The sequence below is a fragment of the Euprymna scolopes genome, chromosome 27 (assembly GCF_053919585.1).
Source record: "Euprymna scolopes isolate OS-2025 chromosome 27, ASM5391958v1, whole genome shotgun sequence".
Classification (NCBI taxonomy): Eukaryota; Metazoa; Mollusca; class Cephalopoda; order Sepiida; family Sepiolidae; genus Euprymna; species Euprymna scolopes.
Genome location: NC_136508.1, coordinates 87,314,527 through 87,330,253, shown reverse-complemented (window position 1 = coordinate 87,330,253; position 15,727 = coordinate 87,314,527). Strand labels below are relative to the sequence as shown.

The 15,727-nt window shown below is 28.4% G+C and overlaps 1 protein-coding gene across 1 annotated transcript in view; it reads right to left on the bottom strand.

The window, feature by feature from the left end:
• LOC145248965 (sodium/potassium-transporting ATPase subunit alpha-B-like) overlaps nucleotides 1-15,727 on the bottom strand; it is an 85,727-nt gene that overhangs the window by 23,018 nt on the left and 46,982 nt on the right. The window contains exons 3-8 of the mRNA XM_080110772.1: nucleotides 11,465-11,524; nucleotides 10,794-10,997; nucleotides 10,552-10,665; nucleotides 9,382-9,516; nucleotides 9,143-9,260; nucleotides 4,149-4,417 (exon numbers count right to left, since the gene is read on the bottom strand). Coding sequence (XP_079966898.1) covers nucleotides 4,149-4,417; nucleotides 9,143-9,260; nucleotides 9,382-9,516; nucleotides 10,552-10,665; nucleotides 10,794-10,997; nucleotides 11,465-11,524 — 900 coding nt within the window. The remainder of the gene's footprint in view (nucleotides 1-4,148; nucleotides 4,418-9,142; nucleotides 9,261-9,381; nucleotides 9,517-10,551; nucleotides 10,666-10,793; nucleotides 10,998-11,464; nucleotides 11,525-15,727) is intronic.

The window sequence follows — 15,727 nt, the reverse complement described above, 5'->3', positions numbered from 1 at the left end:
TTAATTTTAATATAAAAATCTTTTTTTTAAAACTAAGTGGTAAATCAACACCATTAGGCCATATAGTTATAATATGGAGAAACTTACTAACAAAGTGGTATGTACACAAGTTAGTAATTTCCAAAACTTCAGCCTGGAAATTAGAAAACCTATTTTCTATCTTTGATTCAAATGTTTTGCTTGTGTTCTGCTTCAAATATTCATAATCTTACATGCATAATTTTCAAATCAAATCGTGTTCCTTCACTTTTTAAAATGTAATTTATAAGTAATTAAAGAACGCATTCTAATCTTTAAAATCTATAATACAACGAAATATTCAATTGCTAATATACTTAAACAAATAACTTGTGTTTTTTTTTTTTAATTATTTTTTATTATTAATATTAGATGAGTTTCAGTATAAATCATCATGTTATTTCTTTATTTTAATCCAATTTTGAAGTTTTGTAACGCTGTCTGTAAAAATTACTGTTCATTATTGACAGTCTAAGAGTTCCACATATCTTGCTTGTTGGGACCTCGGCGATGACGTCATTTTTTCAGCTGGCCGGCCATCTTTATAATGAAGACCACGGTCAACAGTTGGTCAAATCTTATGTAATTTATTAATATGGCATTAATTCCAAGATTCTTGCTATTTGTTAATTATCCTGTTCATAGAACATTGAAAATCAGAAGTGCATTAGCATGTTCGACAATTCTATTTCTACTCTATTCGCTTTTTTATTTCAACAAATATGGATATGCTTCCGTATCCAGCATAATTTCATTTTATTCCACTTCTTATTATAGATGGAGATGATCTTCTTTAAGATTTTAGTGATTAAATGGATATCAAAATTTTTTTTCTTCCGTCATGTGAGCACAGATAGGGAGTAGAAAAAAAATTCATTCATTCTATATTAAATTGCTTTTAGAGATAAATGTATGGCTGTAGCTTCTGCACTCAAATTGAGGCGCTTTTGTTTGATTTAAGATAGCAGCACATCCGACTGATTCTTTAGATTCATCTGTGTAGATGTACTTATAGTTAGCATGATAGTTTTATTTTTGGTTTCAACTTCACACTAAAATATAATTGGGTTGGTTTTGTTCTTTGAAGTTGAATCAAAGATAGAAAATAGGTTTTCTAATTTCCAGGCTGAAGTTTTGGAAATTACTAACTTGTGTACATACCACTTTGTTAGTAAGTTTCTCCATATTATAACTATATGGCCTAATGGTGTTGATTTACCACTCAGTTTTAAAAAAAAAATTTTATATTTTATATTATGCATATTAGTTTTCTAATTATTATTTAATTTTATATTATGTTTAATAGTTTTATAATTATTTAATTTTATATTATGTTTAATAGTTTTATAATTATTTAATTTTATATTGTACATTATGTTTAATAGTTTTATAATTATTTAATTTTATATTATATATTATGTTTAATAGTTTTATAATTATTTAATTTTATATTGTACATTATGTTTAATAGTTCTATAATTATTTAATTTTATATTATGTTTAATAGTTCTATAATTATTTAATTTTATATTATGTTTAATAGTTCTATAATTATTTAATTTTATATTATGTTTAATAGTTTTATAATTATTTAATTTTATATTATGTTTAATAGTTTTATAATTATTTAATTTTATATTATGTTTAATAGTTTTATAATTATTTAATTTTATATTATGTTTAATAGTTTTATAATTATTTAATTTTATATTATGTTTAATAGTTTTATAATTATTTAATTTTATATTATGTTTAATAGTTTTATAATTATTTAATTTTATATTATGTTTAATAGTTTTATAATTATTTAATTTTATATTATGTTTAATAGTTTTATAATTATTTAATTTTATATTATGTTTAATAGTTTTATAATTATTTAATTTTATATTATGTTTAATAGTTTTATAATTATTTAATTTTATATTGTACATTATGTTTAATAGTTTTATAATTATTTAATTTTATATTGTACATTATGTTTAATAGTTCTATAATTATTTAATTTTATATTGTACATTATGTTTAATAGTTCTATAATTATTTAATTTTATATTATGTTTAATAGTTTTATAATTATTTAATTTTATATTGTACATTATGTTTAATAGTTTTATAATTATTTAATTTTATATTGTACATTATGTTTAATAGTTTTATAATTATTTAATTTTATATTGTACATTATGTTTAATAGTTTTATAATTTTTTAATTTTATATTGTACATTATGTTTAATAGTTTTATAATTATTTAATTTTATATTGTACATTATGTTTAATAGTTTTATAATTATTTAATTTTATATTGTACATTATGTTTAATAGTTTTATAATTATTTAATTTTATATTATGTTTAATAGTTTTATAATTATTTAATTTTATATTATGTTTAATAGTTTTATAATTATTTAATTTTATATTATGTTTAATAGTTTTATAATTATTTAATTTTATATTATGTTTAATAGTTCTATAATTATTTAATTTTATATTATGTTTAATAGTTTTATAATTATTTAATTTTATATTATGTTTAATAGTTCTATAATTATTTAATTTTATATTGTACATTATGTTTAATAGTTTTATAATTATTTAATTTTATATTATGTTTAATAGTTTTATAATTATTTAATTTTATATTGTACATTATGTTTAATAGTTTTATAATTATTTAATTTTATATTATGTTTAATAGTTTTATAATTATTTAATTTTATATTGTACATTATGTTTAATAGTTTTATAATTATTTAATTTTATATTATGTTTAATAGTTTTATAATTATTTAATTTTATATTGTACATTATGTTTAATAGTTTTATAATTATTTAATTTTATATTATGTTTAATAGTTTTATAATTATTTAATTTTATATTATGTTTAATAGTTTTATAATTATTTAATTTTATATTATGTTTAATAGTTTTATAATTATTTAATTTTATATTGTACATTATGTTTAATAGTTTTATAATTATTTAATTTTATATTATGTTTAATAGTTTTATAATTATTTAATTTTATATTGTACATTATGTTTAATAGTTTTATAATTATTTAATTTTATATTATGTTTAATAGTTTTATAATTATTTAATTTTATATTATGTTTAATAGTTTTATAATTATTTAATTTTATATTGTACATTATGTTTAATAGTTTTATAATTATTTAATTTTATATTATGTTTAATAGTTTTATAATTATTTAATTTTATATTATGTTTAATAGTTTTATAATTATTTAATTTTATATTATGTTTAATAGTTTTATAATTATTTAATTTTATATTATGTTTAATAGTTCTATAATTATTTAATTTTATATTATGTTTAATAGTTTTATAATTATTTAATTTTATATTGTACATTATGTTTAATAGTTTTATAATTATTTAATTTTATATTGTACATTATGTTTAATAGTTTTATAATTATTTAATTTTATATTGTACATTATGTTTAATAGTTTTATAATTATTTAATTTTATATTGTACATTATGTTTAATAGTTTTATAATTATTTAATTTTATATTGTACATTATGTTTAATAGTTTTATAATTATTTAATTTTATATTGTACATTATGTTTAATAGTTCTATAATTATTTAATTTTATATTATGTTTAATAGTTTTATAATTATTTAATTTTATATTGTACATTATGTTTAATAGTTTTATAATTATTTAATTTTATATTGTACATTATGTTTAATAGTTTTATAATTTTTTAATTTTATATTGCACATTATGTTTAATAGTTTTATAATTTTTTAATTTTATATTGTACATTATGTTTAATAGGCAGAATTTAGTGAACATAACTTTTTATATACTCAAGATCCAATTATTTCTCTTCTTTGATGTAAAGAACCTTAATTTGTTTCAATAAAACGTGACACATCCCTTATATAAATCTCAACCTTTGCCGGTGTTTGGTCAGGTCGCAGTTTAACATTTTCTCTTTCATCAACACAGTAATAGTATTGATATAGTACACCAAAAAATAGTTTAGATTTTTCTCTAAATTTTCATCTTCACTTTTATCATAACTGGTTGAATGTTCGAAGTGAAAAAGCTAACGTATGGCACGTGAGAAAGAGGTGGTCATAATTACTTACTGTGACAGTAGCAAGTAATCCTTCAGGCACATTAGCTACAATGATACCAATCAAGAAAATGACAGCATCAAGCCAATAGTAGCCAAGAATGAAAGCAATTACAAAGAAGGTCACACCAAGGAAGACAGCAACGCCAGTAATTAAATGAATGAAATGGGCGATTTCTTTAGCAATGGGAGTTTCTCCAACTTCAAGTCCAGAAGCCAAATTAGCAATTCGACCCATGACAGTTTTATCACCAGTTTTCACAACAAGTCCAACACAAGTCCCTGGAGAGAGAGAGAGAAAAGAAAAAAAAGACATTAAATTGAGAAAATAAATGATGCAGGAATAAATAATGGTGAACGATTCTCAACAGTTTCATGGGAACATTAAGTTCACAAACGGTCTTCAATCCCATGTATAAACATTTTCAAAACATGTAGAGAACTCCTCAGATATAAATCTTTACCAGAAAACTTAAAGATTACCCCCCCTTGTTTTTGTAGAACATTGAAAAAGAAAAAAAAAAAAAAAACTCCAGCTCTTATCCTTGAGTCCCTTCAGTTTAAAACATTTATTTTATTTTTTTATAAACTATCTCTGAGTACTGAATATTAATTGTGTTCTTTAATTAGTAAATTTATAAATAACAGTCCCAACTGTTTCATCCCGAAATCAATACAAATGATTATTATTAGTGGGATCTGTAACAGTGTTGCATGAAGAAAATTAAGGAATCCAATAAACTGAACCACATAAGTTTTTTTAGTGAATTAGTAGATTTCCATTTAACATTTTAGTGTTTAGATTTATTTATAGTTAACAATAAAGATCCTTGCATCAATGTACATCAATGCAATTTTTCTTTTGATTTTGTGCATGAGGTTTATTTTAATTAAAACACTGATTTTTTTATATTCTTTTGGGAATAAGATTTTATTTTATACAAATTATTGCTACTTGATCATTAACAACAAAATCCTAAAAAAAAAAAGAAAAAGGTTGATCAGAAAATATAAGAATCAATGAATTGAAAGCAAGTCTTGAATGGATGTGTAAAAATCAGTAGCAGCATGTTTCAGTGTTGACAAGTATATAACTGTTTTTATCTATAAATAGAAATTCGTTTTTATCAATTGCCTTTCTTTCATCTATGTACTTTTAGTTTCTAAAAACAAAAACCCAACAATTGATCTAAATTGCAGAAGCATATTTTTATAAGTAGCTCATGGTTAGGAAGCTATACTAGTTAACAAATTGAGAGACGTGATGCAAAACGAACAATATTAAAACTTCTTTAAAAAATCTGAAAAAAAAAAAAAAAAAAAAAATGCGAACGTGAAAAATGGATAACCCTGTTTCAATATTAAAACTTGAAAATCACATCACGATTTGAACTTACAACCTTTAGATAATGACGCTACGCTTTAATCAACTGAGCTAAGAGAACGACAAAATTGGGTTGTTTTGTTAAAAATATTTTAACTAATTCAAGTTCCGACATCATTTGCACATGCGTAGAAGCCATCTTGTCATGAGGGATCGGTTTTTTGCTATTCGTCCCGTACAAAAGTGTCCAGTTTAGGGTGAAGGAATTAATGCTTTTGGCCAATTTTTCGATATTTGTCGTCCGAGATATCGAGCTGGAAAATGATACCAATCTCATGAACATCCGTTGCCTGTCGAAAGTTTTTGCAAGACATACAAACACACACATTTTGGCTTTTATATATATAGATAAGATCAGTGTTTAATTAAATAACTAAGCGAATGTTTTATGCAAGACTCCATATTTTTTAAACTAAATAAAACACAGAAATGAGTGTATCAGACAATCAAATTTGAAATATATACAAATCTGCACTATTCAAAAAATTTATTGTAATTTATTCCTGTCATATATAAACAAATGTTGCAGATTGAAAAAAAAAAAAAAGTCAATTCAAAATATCCTTGGCTAAAAACACACTCAAACCAGTTGCTATAGCGATCATGTGACTTGCTTGGGGAGATGAGGGATGAACATGCATGCAACAATTAATGTTAAACAGCAAACTCAGCAGTAATTATACTAAAATCTGGATTTCTCCTGTGTTCCAAATAAAAATGAAAAATAATATATAATGTTTGAGTTTCACATCAAAAACATGTATGGGACGTTTTGTTATGTATATTCTAAGAATGTCATAAGAAAAAAAATTTGTTAAATTCTGAATATATTCACCAAGATTTCAAACTTATAAAATTGCCCCCAAAAGTGGTGTGTATATATATATATATATATATGTGTGTTTAGTGGTTAAATTTTAAATTCTGAAAAAAAAAAAAAAAAAAAAAGGCAACATATTCGATTTAAGAATTTATTGTTTGACAAAAGGAATATATAGAAGGGGTTATTTTAATTTCCTTAATCCATGGATTTTCAACAATGGCACATATCAGAGGAAATGAAATGCAGTTAGCAAAATGTTCAGCTGCGAATGGACGCTATTTTGCTTTTCAGCACAATTATTAAAAATAGTTTTTTGAGTGGTGGTGGAGAATTATATGGAGAAAATTATACGAAAAGAGAAGTTGATACAACCTGGGTAATCCATTATCGGAAGGAGTCCAATGTCGTTCAGGGTTATAAATTCTTAAATGGAATATATGTCTCTATATGTTGCTTTTTTCATAATTTAAAATTTAACCACGAAACTTATATATTGCTCTATTCTTAAATATTGTGCTTTTCCTTTTTGGCTAGGATCACCTTGAAAGTATTACTTTAAATAATATCTATCAGGATTTTTCATCTGAATTCTATCAGTGTCTTATCTTGCTTATATATATATATATATATATATATATATATATATATATATATACATACACACACATACAGAGAGAGAGAGAGATTTTTTGTTTTTGTAAAATTGATGAATTTGAAAAAAAAATTTTTTTTTGTTTTTGAAAATCGTGTATGGAGCAAACTTTTATGTCAACAATAGAGGGAAGCTTTTCTCTCAGACTCTGAAATCCTCAGACCATCACACATTACAAACCAAACTTTGTTTAAGAGGCATTTTTTGTATGCACCAGTTTTTGCTTCAATTTTCTATAAAACAAATTTTGATTGGTTAGTTGATATTTTTTATAGTTTTGACCATTCATTGCATCTAGCCCATGTTAGGAGTAACCAAAAAAAAGTGAAAGTGCACTTAAATTACTATAAAAGTTATTTTTGAAAATTAAATAAACTATTTTGCTTATTTATACATAAAAGAATTTTGATAGTTAAGAAACCAAAATAAAGTACATTTATTATTGGCTGTAAAAATAAGGTACGTCAGGTCTTCGTGTTTACAGATTAATTTAGCGACTAAAACAGAAATTAAGCAGAATCCATGTTTCAAAACATGGATTAATTATTCTTTCTGAGTTTCAGTTTTTTTCTCTCATTCATTTAGTGTGTGTGTGTGTGCGCACGCGCAGGTGATCCCAAAATAAATCTATAATGTAAAGAGTAGTTGTCTGAGTATGGTTGTATGGAAAATCAATAAAACGAATATTCAAAAAGTTGTTTTTTTTCTTGATCGGCATTGCACTGGATGATAATATCTAAAATTTAGAAAAAAAAAATTTCATTCTTTAACCCTAAAGTAATGCAGATTTTGTCAGGGAGTAGGGGTCAACTTTCCAGACAGATTATTTACTAACTAAATGAATTTTTTTTTTTTTTTTAATAAAATCAATGAGTTATACCAACTAATTGCTCTTATACCAACTAATTGCTCTAGGAATCTATAAAAATGAGTTGTTTCTGTGTATGTTCAGAGAAAAGAAATGGATTGGGCAGAGAAGAAAGAAGGGAGGTGAGAAGAGGGAGGAAGAACTCAAAAGAGGAGAAAAAAAAAAGAAAGCATGACAGATAGAGAAATAGAAGTTTTAATAGAAATCTATTACACTTTTATCCTGAACAATGCCGGGTAACATTAATATTTATTTATAAAAACCAAACTTAATATTCTGTCATAATCTGGACAATGCTAATAAGCAAGTCTTGAATGGATGTGTAAAAATCTGTAGCAGCAGGTTTCAGTGTTGACAAGTATATAACTGTTTTTATCTATAAATAGAAATTCATTTTTATCAATTGCCTTTCTTTCATCTATGTACTTTTAGTAATGCCAACACACGTCCAAATATGGTTGTGTTTATCAAATAAAATCAACAACAATTCTTTCGTCCGTACAAAACGACTTTATTTTGACAACTGACATTTGTGGTTGTAGAAGAGAGAAAAACAGACGGGGTTGATGGCTTATTAGCAAAGACAAAAATGCATACAATATGCGTCTGTTAGTAGGCAGTGTCGTAACTCAAAAGCATTTGTTTTTATTATGATTTTGTCCTAGTGTTCCTTTGTTTACTAGTGACGTTTCTGACTACATCTTAGGTCAGATTATGGACCGTTTTTTTCCACTTTTTTTTTTTTTTTGAAATTTGGTAGTCTAGGACTTTTTGTCACTTCAATTTCAATTCTCATTCTTGTTTATTCCAGCATATGTCCAGCCCTCATTATTTAACACATGTCTTTATATATTGTATCTACACAACCTTAATAGTACTACTAGTTGTACTAAATATTTCAAATAAAGCTGATAAAAACGTTGTTAAATTTGAATATTTGAGAACACAAAACATGATCGATCTCATTTCAGACTGATTGGTGTCAATGAACACTGCAGCAAAGTGGACTCTTCTCCACTAATAAATCATTTCATGATTGAGTTTAAAATTATTACACTTTTAAAAGTTCATTTTGCATATTCTGATAGTTGAAAGAATTAACTTCCAGATATTTTAAGCTTAAAAGTTATATTTCAGAAAAGTATTTTTAAAAAAGAGCTTCAGATTGATAAGTAGACAAGAAACCCACTATTGCTGAAAAAGTAGAAAAGTAAAGAAAATAGTTATTGATAAATTTGGTATAATAATCTCTTTAAAAAAAAAAAAAATAAATAAAATACCTTCAACAGCGTTCGTGGAGAAAAAAGCCAAGTTTTTAGTTTCTAGTGGATTTTCATTGGTGAATTCTGAAGATCGAGACTGTGGCTCAGATTCACCAGTTAGTGAAGAGTTATCAACCTGGAGGTACAAAAATTAGACAGAAATGAAAATTTTGATTTCATCAAAATGATTAATTTGGAAAAAAAATAATCCACATTGGGCAAAAATTAATAGAAAAGCGGTTTCAAGTAAAACTAACTTTAAAACTGTGTGCAGCAGCGACACGAATGTCAGCTGGGACTCGGTCACCAAATTTCACTTCTACTATATCACCAACAACAAGCTCTTCTGCTCGTACGTTAAGCTTGTCACCATTTCTAACAACAACAGCGTACTGAAAAAAAAAGAAAAAGAAAATGGCACAATATGATAGACGTGAGGAATTTAATGAATGTGGACTCGGATAATATTTTATAAAAGGTGAGAAATTTAATTGAAAACTTCAAAATAATGATGTTTGTAAATATGAATTGGAAAAAATTATCTTGTGTAAATTTATTGGTAAAACAAATTTTAATACATTTTGTACAACTAGATTTTCTGTATATATTTTGGAGAAAAAAAGCCTAATCATATTAAAAATGTGTGAAACATATTAATGAGATGACTTCAGAAATGCGTTCTTGATGATAATCATTCAGCAATCACCATTCATCTTTTACGATGTCATCATTTTCAAGTAAATTTCATTTTCTTTCTTTTTTTTTTTTTTACACAGTGATCATCACTTATCAAGGCCCGGAAGCCACTCAGGGATAAGGGTTATTGCAAGTACATTACGTTAGTGTGGAAATTTGATGAAGTGTTTACTTAAGGGGGCGGTTCATTAGGAATTTGTTAACGTTGGACTTGAACAAATCCAAGTTGTAGTCCGGTGGGAAGCAGGCAGACGGAACAGAGTTCCACAGGTGTGCAGTTCTAAGAAAGAAGCTTTGTTTATGGAATCCGCGTTTTGATTAAGGCACAGATATAGAGTGGGAGAAATTTTTCATAGTGGATTCAGCTAGACGGGTGTTTTTTGTGAAAGATTGGCGAGGAGGGACCAGAGATTGGAGTGCAGACGGGCACCTGCCATGGAAATAACGATAAAACAAGGATAGGCTCGCAACGTCTCTTCTGTGGGAGAGAGGTTGCAGGGTAGAGAAAAGGGCATCCCCCACTAAGCCACAAAGTCTATTTTGTACTCTGTCAAGGCAGGATAGGCTGTTTTTAGCAGCTCCTGCCCAGATATGGCAACAGTATTCCATCCTTAATAATTGCGAACTGTGACAAGATTAATAATGGTAGAAATTTAATGAAAAATTGGAAAACATTTCTTAAGGAAAACATTTCAAAAGAAAAGAAATCTTTTAGAGTATTGCATACTTACTTGTGGTACCATGTTTTTGAAAGAATCCATAATCCTTGAACTTTTCGCCTCTTGGTAATAAGAAAATATACCTGTGACAATTACAACAATAGTCAGCACAATACCTAGGTACAACTGAAAAATAATAATAAAAATAAGGAGACAATTAAAAAAAAGATGGAAAAAAAAAATAAAGAAATAAATAAAACAGAAATTATTTTTGCAAAAATAGGAAAAAAAAAAAGATTTAAAATTCTACTCACATTATCTCCTGGTGGGTCATCATATGTTCCTGCTTGAATCCCATATGCAATGAAACACAAAATGGCTCCAATCCAGAGCAACATAGAAAAGCCTCCAAACAAAGTCCTGCAAAACTTGACCCATTCAGGAGTGGTCTTAGGTGGGGTAAGGCAATTGGGTCCATCACGCAAAAGAATTTCTTTTGCTTTTTCTGCACTGAGACCCTGGAAGAAAAAAAGATTTTGCACAGAAATGTTATGGTTTACTAACAGAAGGGAGGGTTAGGTTTTATGGCACAGCAACTCATATTGACTCATTTTAAGCAACAACACATTCAAGTATGTTGATCTTAGCATGTAAGAAATGTGTAACCGGGTCAAAATTAATTCTCACTTTAGGATTCTTTTGATGTTGCAGATTTTACAAGTTGAGATTATTTTATGTCTCCACAATTATTGGCATGTCTTTTTAATGTACTCTTTTTCATTATCGGGTTAGTGTATGGTCACAACCATCACTAATCACTTTTTAGCATGCATTTTTATATCTTAAAACAATATTTTCATTAATTAACTGTCAATGAAAACTATGCAATATCTTAAAATGAAACAGTTTGGTTAAAATTTTTATTTATATATTATATTAAGGTTTTTAAAGAGGAAAAAATGTTGACTTCTCAGAAATCACTTACATGTGTCGGATCTGTTCCGTATCTTCGGTAGAGATCTTCAATCGGGACTTTATGTTCGTCCTAGTAAAACAACATAAACATAATTAGTAAAAGTTAAAGTGATTAAACTCAAACAAATTGAGTAAAAAACATGTTTGACATGCATTAAACAGTTTTTAAAAATTAACTTATAAACTTACCTATATCATGTCAGGTTTATTTAGCTCTTAAAAATCGTTATGGGCTAATATGCTTAACCCATTTAAAGCTGATGTTCCCTTTTGGAAACATTGTCTAAACTACTCCCTCACTTGTTTACTAAGAATCCCTTAAAATGTTTTATTGGTTAACAATGATATTAGAGGTAATAAAATGTCTAAAGACATCATTTTTACCACCTTTTCGATTCTTCGCTGGGGTACTCAATTTGCCCAAAACATTAGATTTCCAGCTTAATGAAGATTGCATAGAGGTACCTAAATTATTTTTTAGATGTTTTTGAATAGATTGAAGATGTTAGTAGTTATATCAGTGGTCCTGGGGTGGATCTGAGCCACTAAGTGCTAAGAGGGGGGGATAGACAAAGGAAGAGTAAATAGCTTAGAATAAACAAAGAAATCGGAAATATCCTACATTTAACAATAGATAGGAAATAGCTTAGAATAAACAAAGAAATCGGAAATATCCTACAATTAACAATAGATAGGAAGTAGCAAACAATAACAATAGACACCTATTGATAAAACAGGGAAGGGCAGCTTCCGGTAGCCAGGGTGGGGTGGGTGACCAGTGATACCAATGTAGAGGAGATAGACAGTTGACATCTAGATGTCCGTCGTAGCAGATGGAAGTTGGACAATGACAGTTGAACAGTTATAGAGTTGACTGTGAAATAAAGACGTGGGCAATTTTAGAGTTGATTGTGAAAGAGAGATAGACAAATGTAACATCGATAGAACAGGGGAAGACACACACACTCACAAGTCCCACAGTCAATTTATATGTGAACATTGGCGTTTGTGTTTTTCCTTTCTTTGTTCATATTTCTATTTTGTGAACCGCGTGTGTTCTCATCGACAGTTGCCAACGGGAAAAGAACGATCCAGCCATAAGAAGAACAGTCGAACTAAAAATCCACGATACACAATATTGGGAGTCAGCGTTTTGTCGAGGGAGACGCTCGTCGGGTTATAGTATGTCACCTGCAAGGTTTTGGAAAATGTTTTTAGATTTCTTTTTTATCTCAAATAAATTTTAAACCAATATTCCCATTTGAGAACATCAAAATTTAATGCCTTCCAACAAAATTAAAAAAAAAATTATTTTGGATTGCATTTATGTCGTTCTAATATGCAAATCAACAAAATTTCGAATTTAAGCAAAGCAAAGTACCCTTGGTTTTAAATGGGTTAAACAAGTTTATATATATATATATATATGTACATATATATATATATATATATATATATATATATATATATATATATATGTGAATAAAAAGGAAAAACCTAAAAGAGTAAAAACAAAATTAAATCAACGTTTCGTCCCCATTTCAAGGGACATCATCAGGATTTCTAGGCGAGGATGTACAGGAAGACGGTCATATCCTCGCCTAGAAATCCTGATGATGTCCCTTGAAATGGGGACGAAACGTTGATTTAATTTTGTTTTTACTCTTAGGTTTTTCCTTTTTATTCACATAACGTCTAAAGCATCGTTTATATTTTGCTTTATTTTATTCATATATATATATATATATATATATATATATATATATTATATATATATATCTGTTATTTGTGGGACAATTTTTAAAACAATTATACAAATTGAAAATAGAATAAAATAAATATTCCAATGATTTTATTTTTATTTGCATTAATACACCAACTATTTTTATAGTGCAAGTTAAAAATAACTGACAACAGAAATATTTTTTTAATTTTATAAATTAAAACTGTGAAATTTGGATGAATATTGCTGAAATTTCACAGTATTTAAATGTAGATGACTAATTCTACTAGAACTTAAAGTGTATTTGTATCATTACTAGAAACAGAATTATCACAGAGAAAAGTTAAGATTTTGAAATTAATAAGGTATATCAAATGATATTAAGTTGCATATAGATTATAATTTCAGAAACATTTTTATGTAAATATCTGATAATTTTTGTGCTGCTGGAAAACTGATTCTGTGGAACCAATTTTCAAGAATTCGGTGTGAAAGTACTGACCCATAAAATTATCGCCCCATGAGCCTCCTCCCACTTTTTGCCAAAATATTTGAGTCAATAATTAACCAAGCTCTGGTCCATCACTTTACAGATGCTAAGCTTCTGACTCACCAACAATATGGATTTAGGCAAGCCCGTTCCACAGCAGATATCATCACTGTGGTCTCTGAACGTATATACCATTCACTGGACAAAGCGGAGGAGGGCAGAGTGGTAGCTCTAGATATATCTAAGGCTTTTGACAGGGTATGGCATGAGGGTTTCCTCAGGAAAATTAGATCATACGGTATCACTGGTAGAATACTTAACATAATTAAATCCTTCTTAGATAAGAGAAAAATCCAGGTTGTCCTCAATGGTCGTACATCTAAACAATATGATATAAATGTGGGACTGCCCCAAGGGTCTATCCTTGGACCTCTATTGTTCCTGATATTCATAAATGACCTCCCCGAAAAAATTGCCTCGGAGATGGGTATATATGCTGATGACACTACACTCTATAACAGGCACGACAGGAAGACGAATGAACACATTTCTAAAGAAATGGCAGAAACACTAGAAGACCTCCAATCTGTAGTGGAATGGGGACAAAAATGGTTGGTCACGTTCAATGCCGCCAAGACTAAACTAGTTTCATTCAATAATTACAAGAAACCCTCTCTACCACCAATAGCAATGGCCAAAGACTCTTTATCTGAGAGTACATCTTTCAAACTCCTTGGCCTAACGTTCACAGGAAACATGAGTTGGAACAATTACATTGAAACCATTGCCAGGGCCGCTGCAAGAAAGGTGGGCTCTCTCTACCGTGCTAGACAACTACTAACACCCGAAAGTATCCTGTACCTCTATAAGGCCACCATTCGCCCATGTATGGAGTATTGCTGTCACATTTGGGCTGGTGTATCTGCTACTAGTCTCTCGCTCCTTGACAAGGTTCAAAAGAGAGTCGCAAACCTGATAAGCCCTGAACTGGCATCTAAGCTTCAGCCTCTGTTGCATCGACGAAATGTTGCATCCCTCTGCCTGTTCTACAAGTATTTTAGTGGTGAATGCTCTGACGAACTGCAATCACTTGTGCCCCCACGACGTGAGCACCCTCGACAAACCCGACAGGCTGCTAAATCCCACCCCCACACTGTAGAGATCCCTAGATGTAAAAGATCTTTCTACTCCAATAGTTTCTTCCCCAGAACCGCTAGACTTTGGAATTCCATTCCAGGTCCCTGCTTCCCCAACAGTACTGACGTGCAGAAGTTCAAGTGTAACGTGAACCGACATCTTGCTGCCCAAATCCCTAAATAGTACCCCAGTAGTTGTTGCCCCTGATAGTAGCCCCCTACACCAAAGTGGTAATTTGCCTTGTCTGGGGTGAAAATGTAATAAAAAAAAAAAAAAAAAAAAAAAAGGGGGGGGGGGAGAGAGCGGTAGCCCTAGATATATCTAAGGCTTTTGACAGGGTATGGCATGATGGTCTTCTCAGAAAAATCAAATTATACGGTATCACTGGACGAATACTAAGCATAATTAAATCCTTCTTAAGTAAGAGAAAAATCCAGGTTGCCCTCAACGATCGTACATCTAAACAATATGATATAAATGTAGGAGTACCTCAGGGGTCTACTCCTGGACCTTTATTATTCCTAATATTCATAAATGAGCTCCCGGATAAAATAGTTTCTGAGATGGGTATATATGCTGATGACACCACGCTCTAGGGGAAAGCAAATGAACACATTAAGGAAATGGCAGAAACACTAGAGGAAGACCTCCAATCTGTAGTGGAATGGGAACAAATGGATGGTCACGTTCAATGCTGCCAAAACTAAGCGCGTTTCCTTCAATAACTACAAGAAATTTTCTCTACCACCAATAGCAATGGCCAAAGACTTTATCTGAAATTACTTCTTTTAAACTTCTTGGTTAAATGTTCACAGGGAACATGAGTTGGAACAGTTATATTGAGATCATTGCCAAGACTGCTGGGAAGAAGGTAGGTTCTCTCTACCGTGCTAGAAAACTACTTATGCCTGAAAATATCCTGT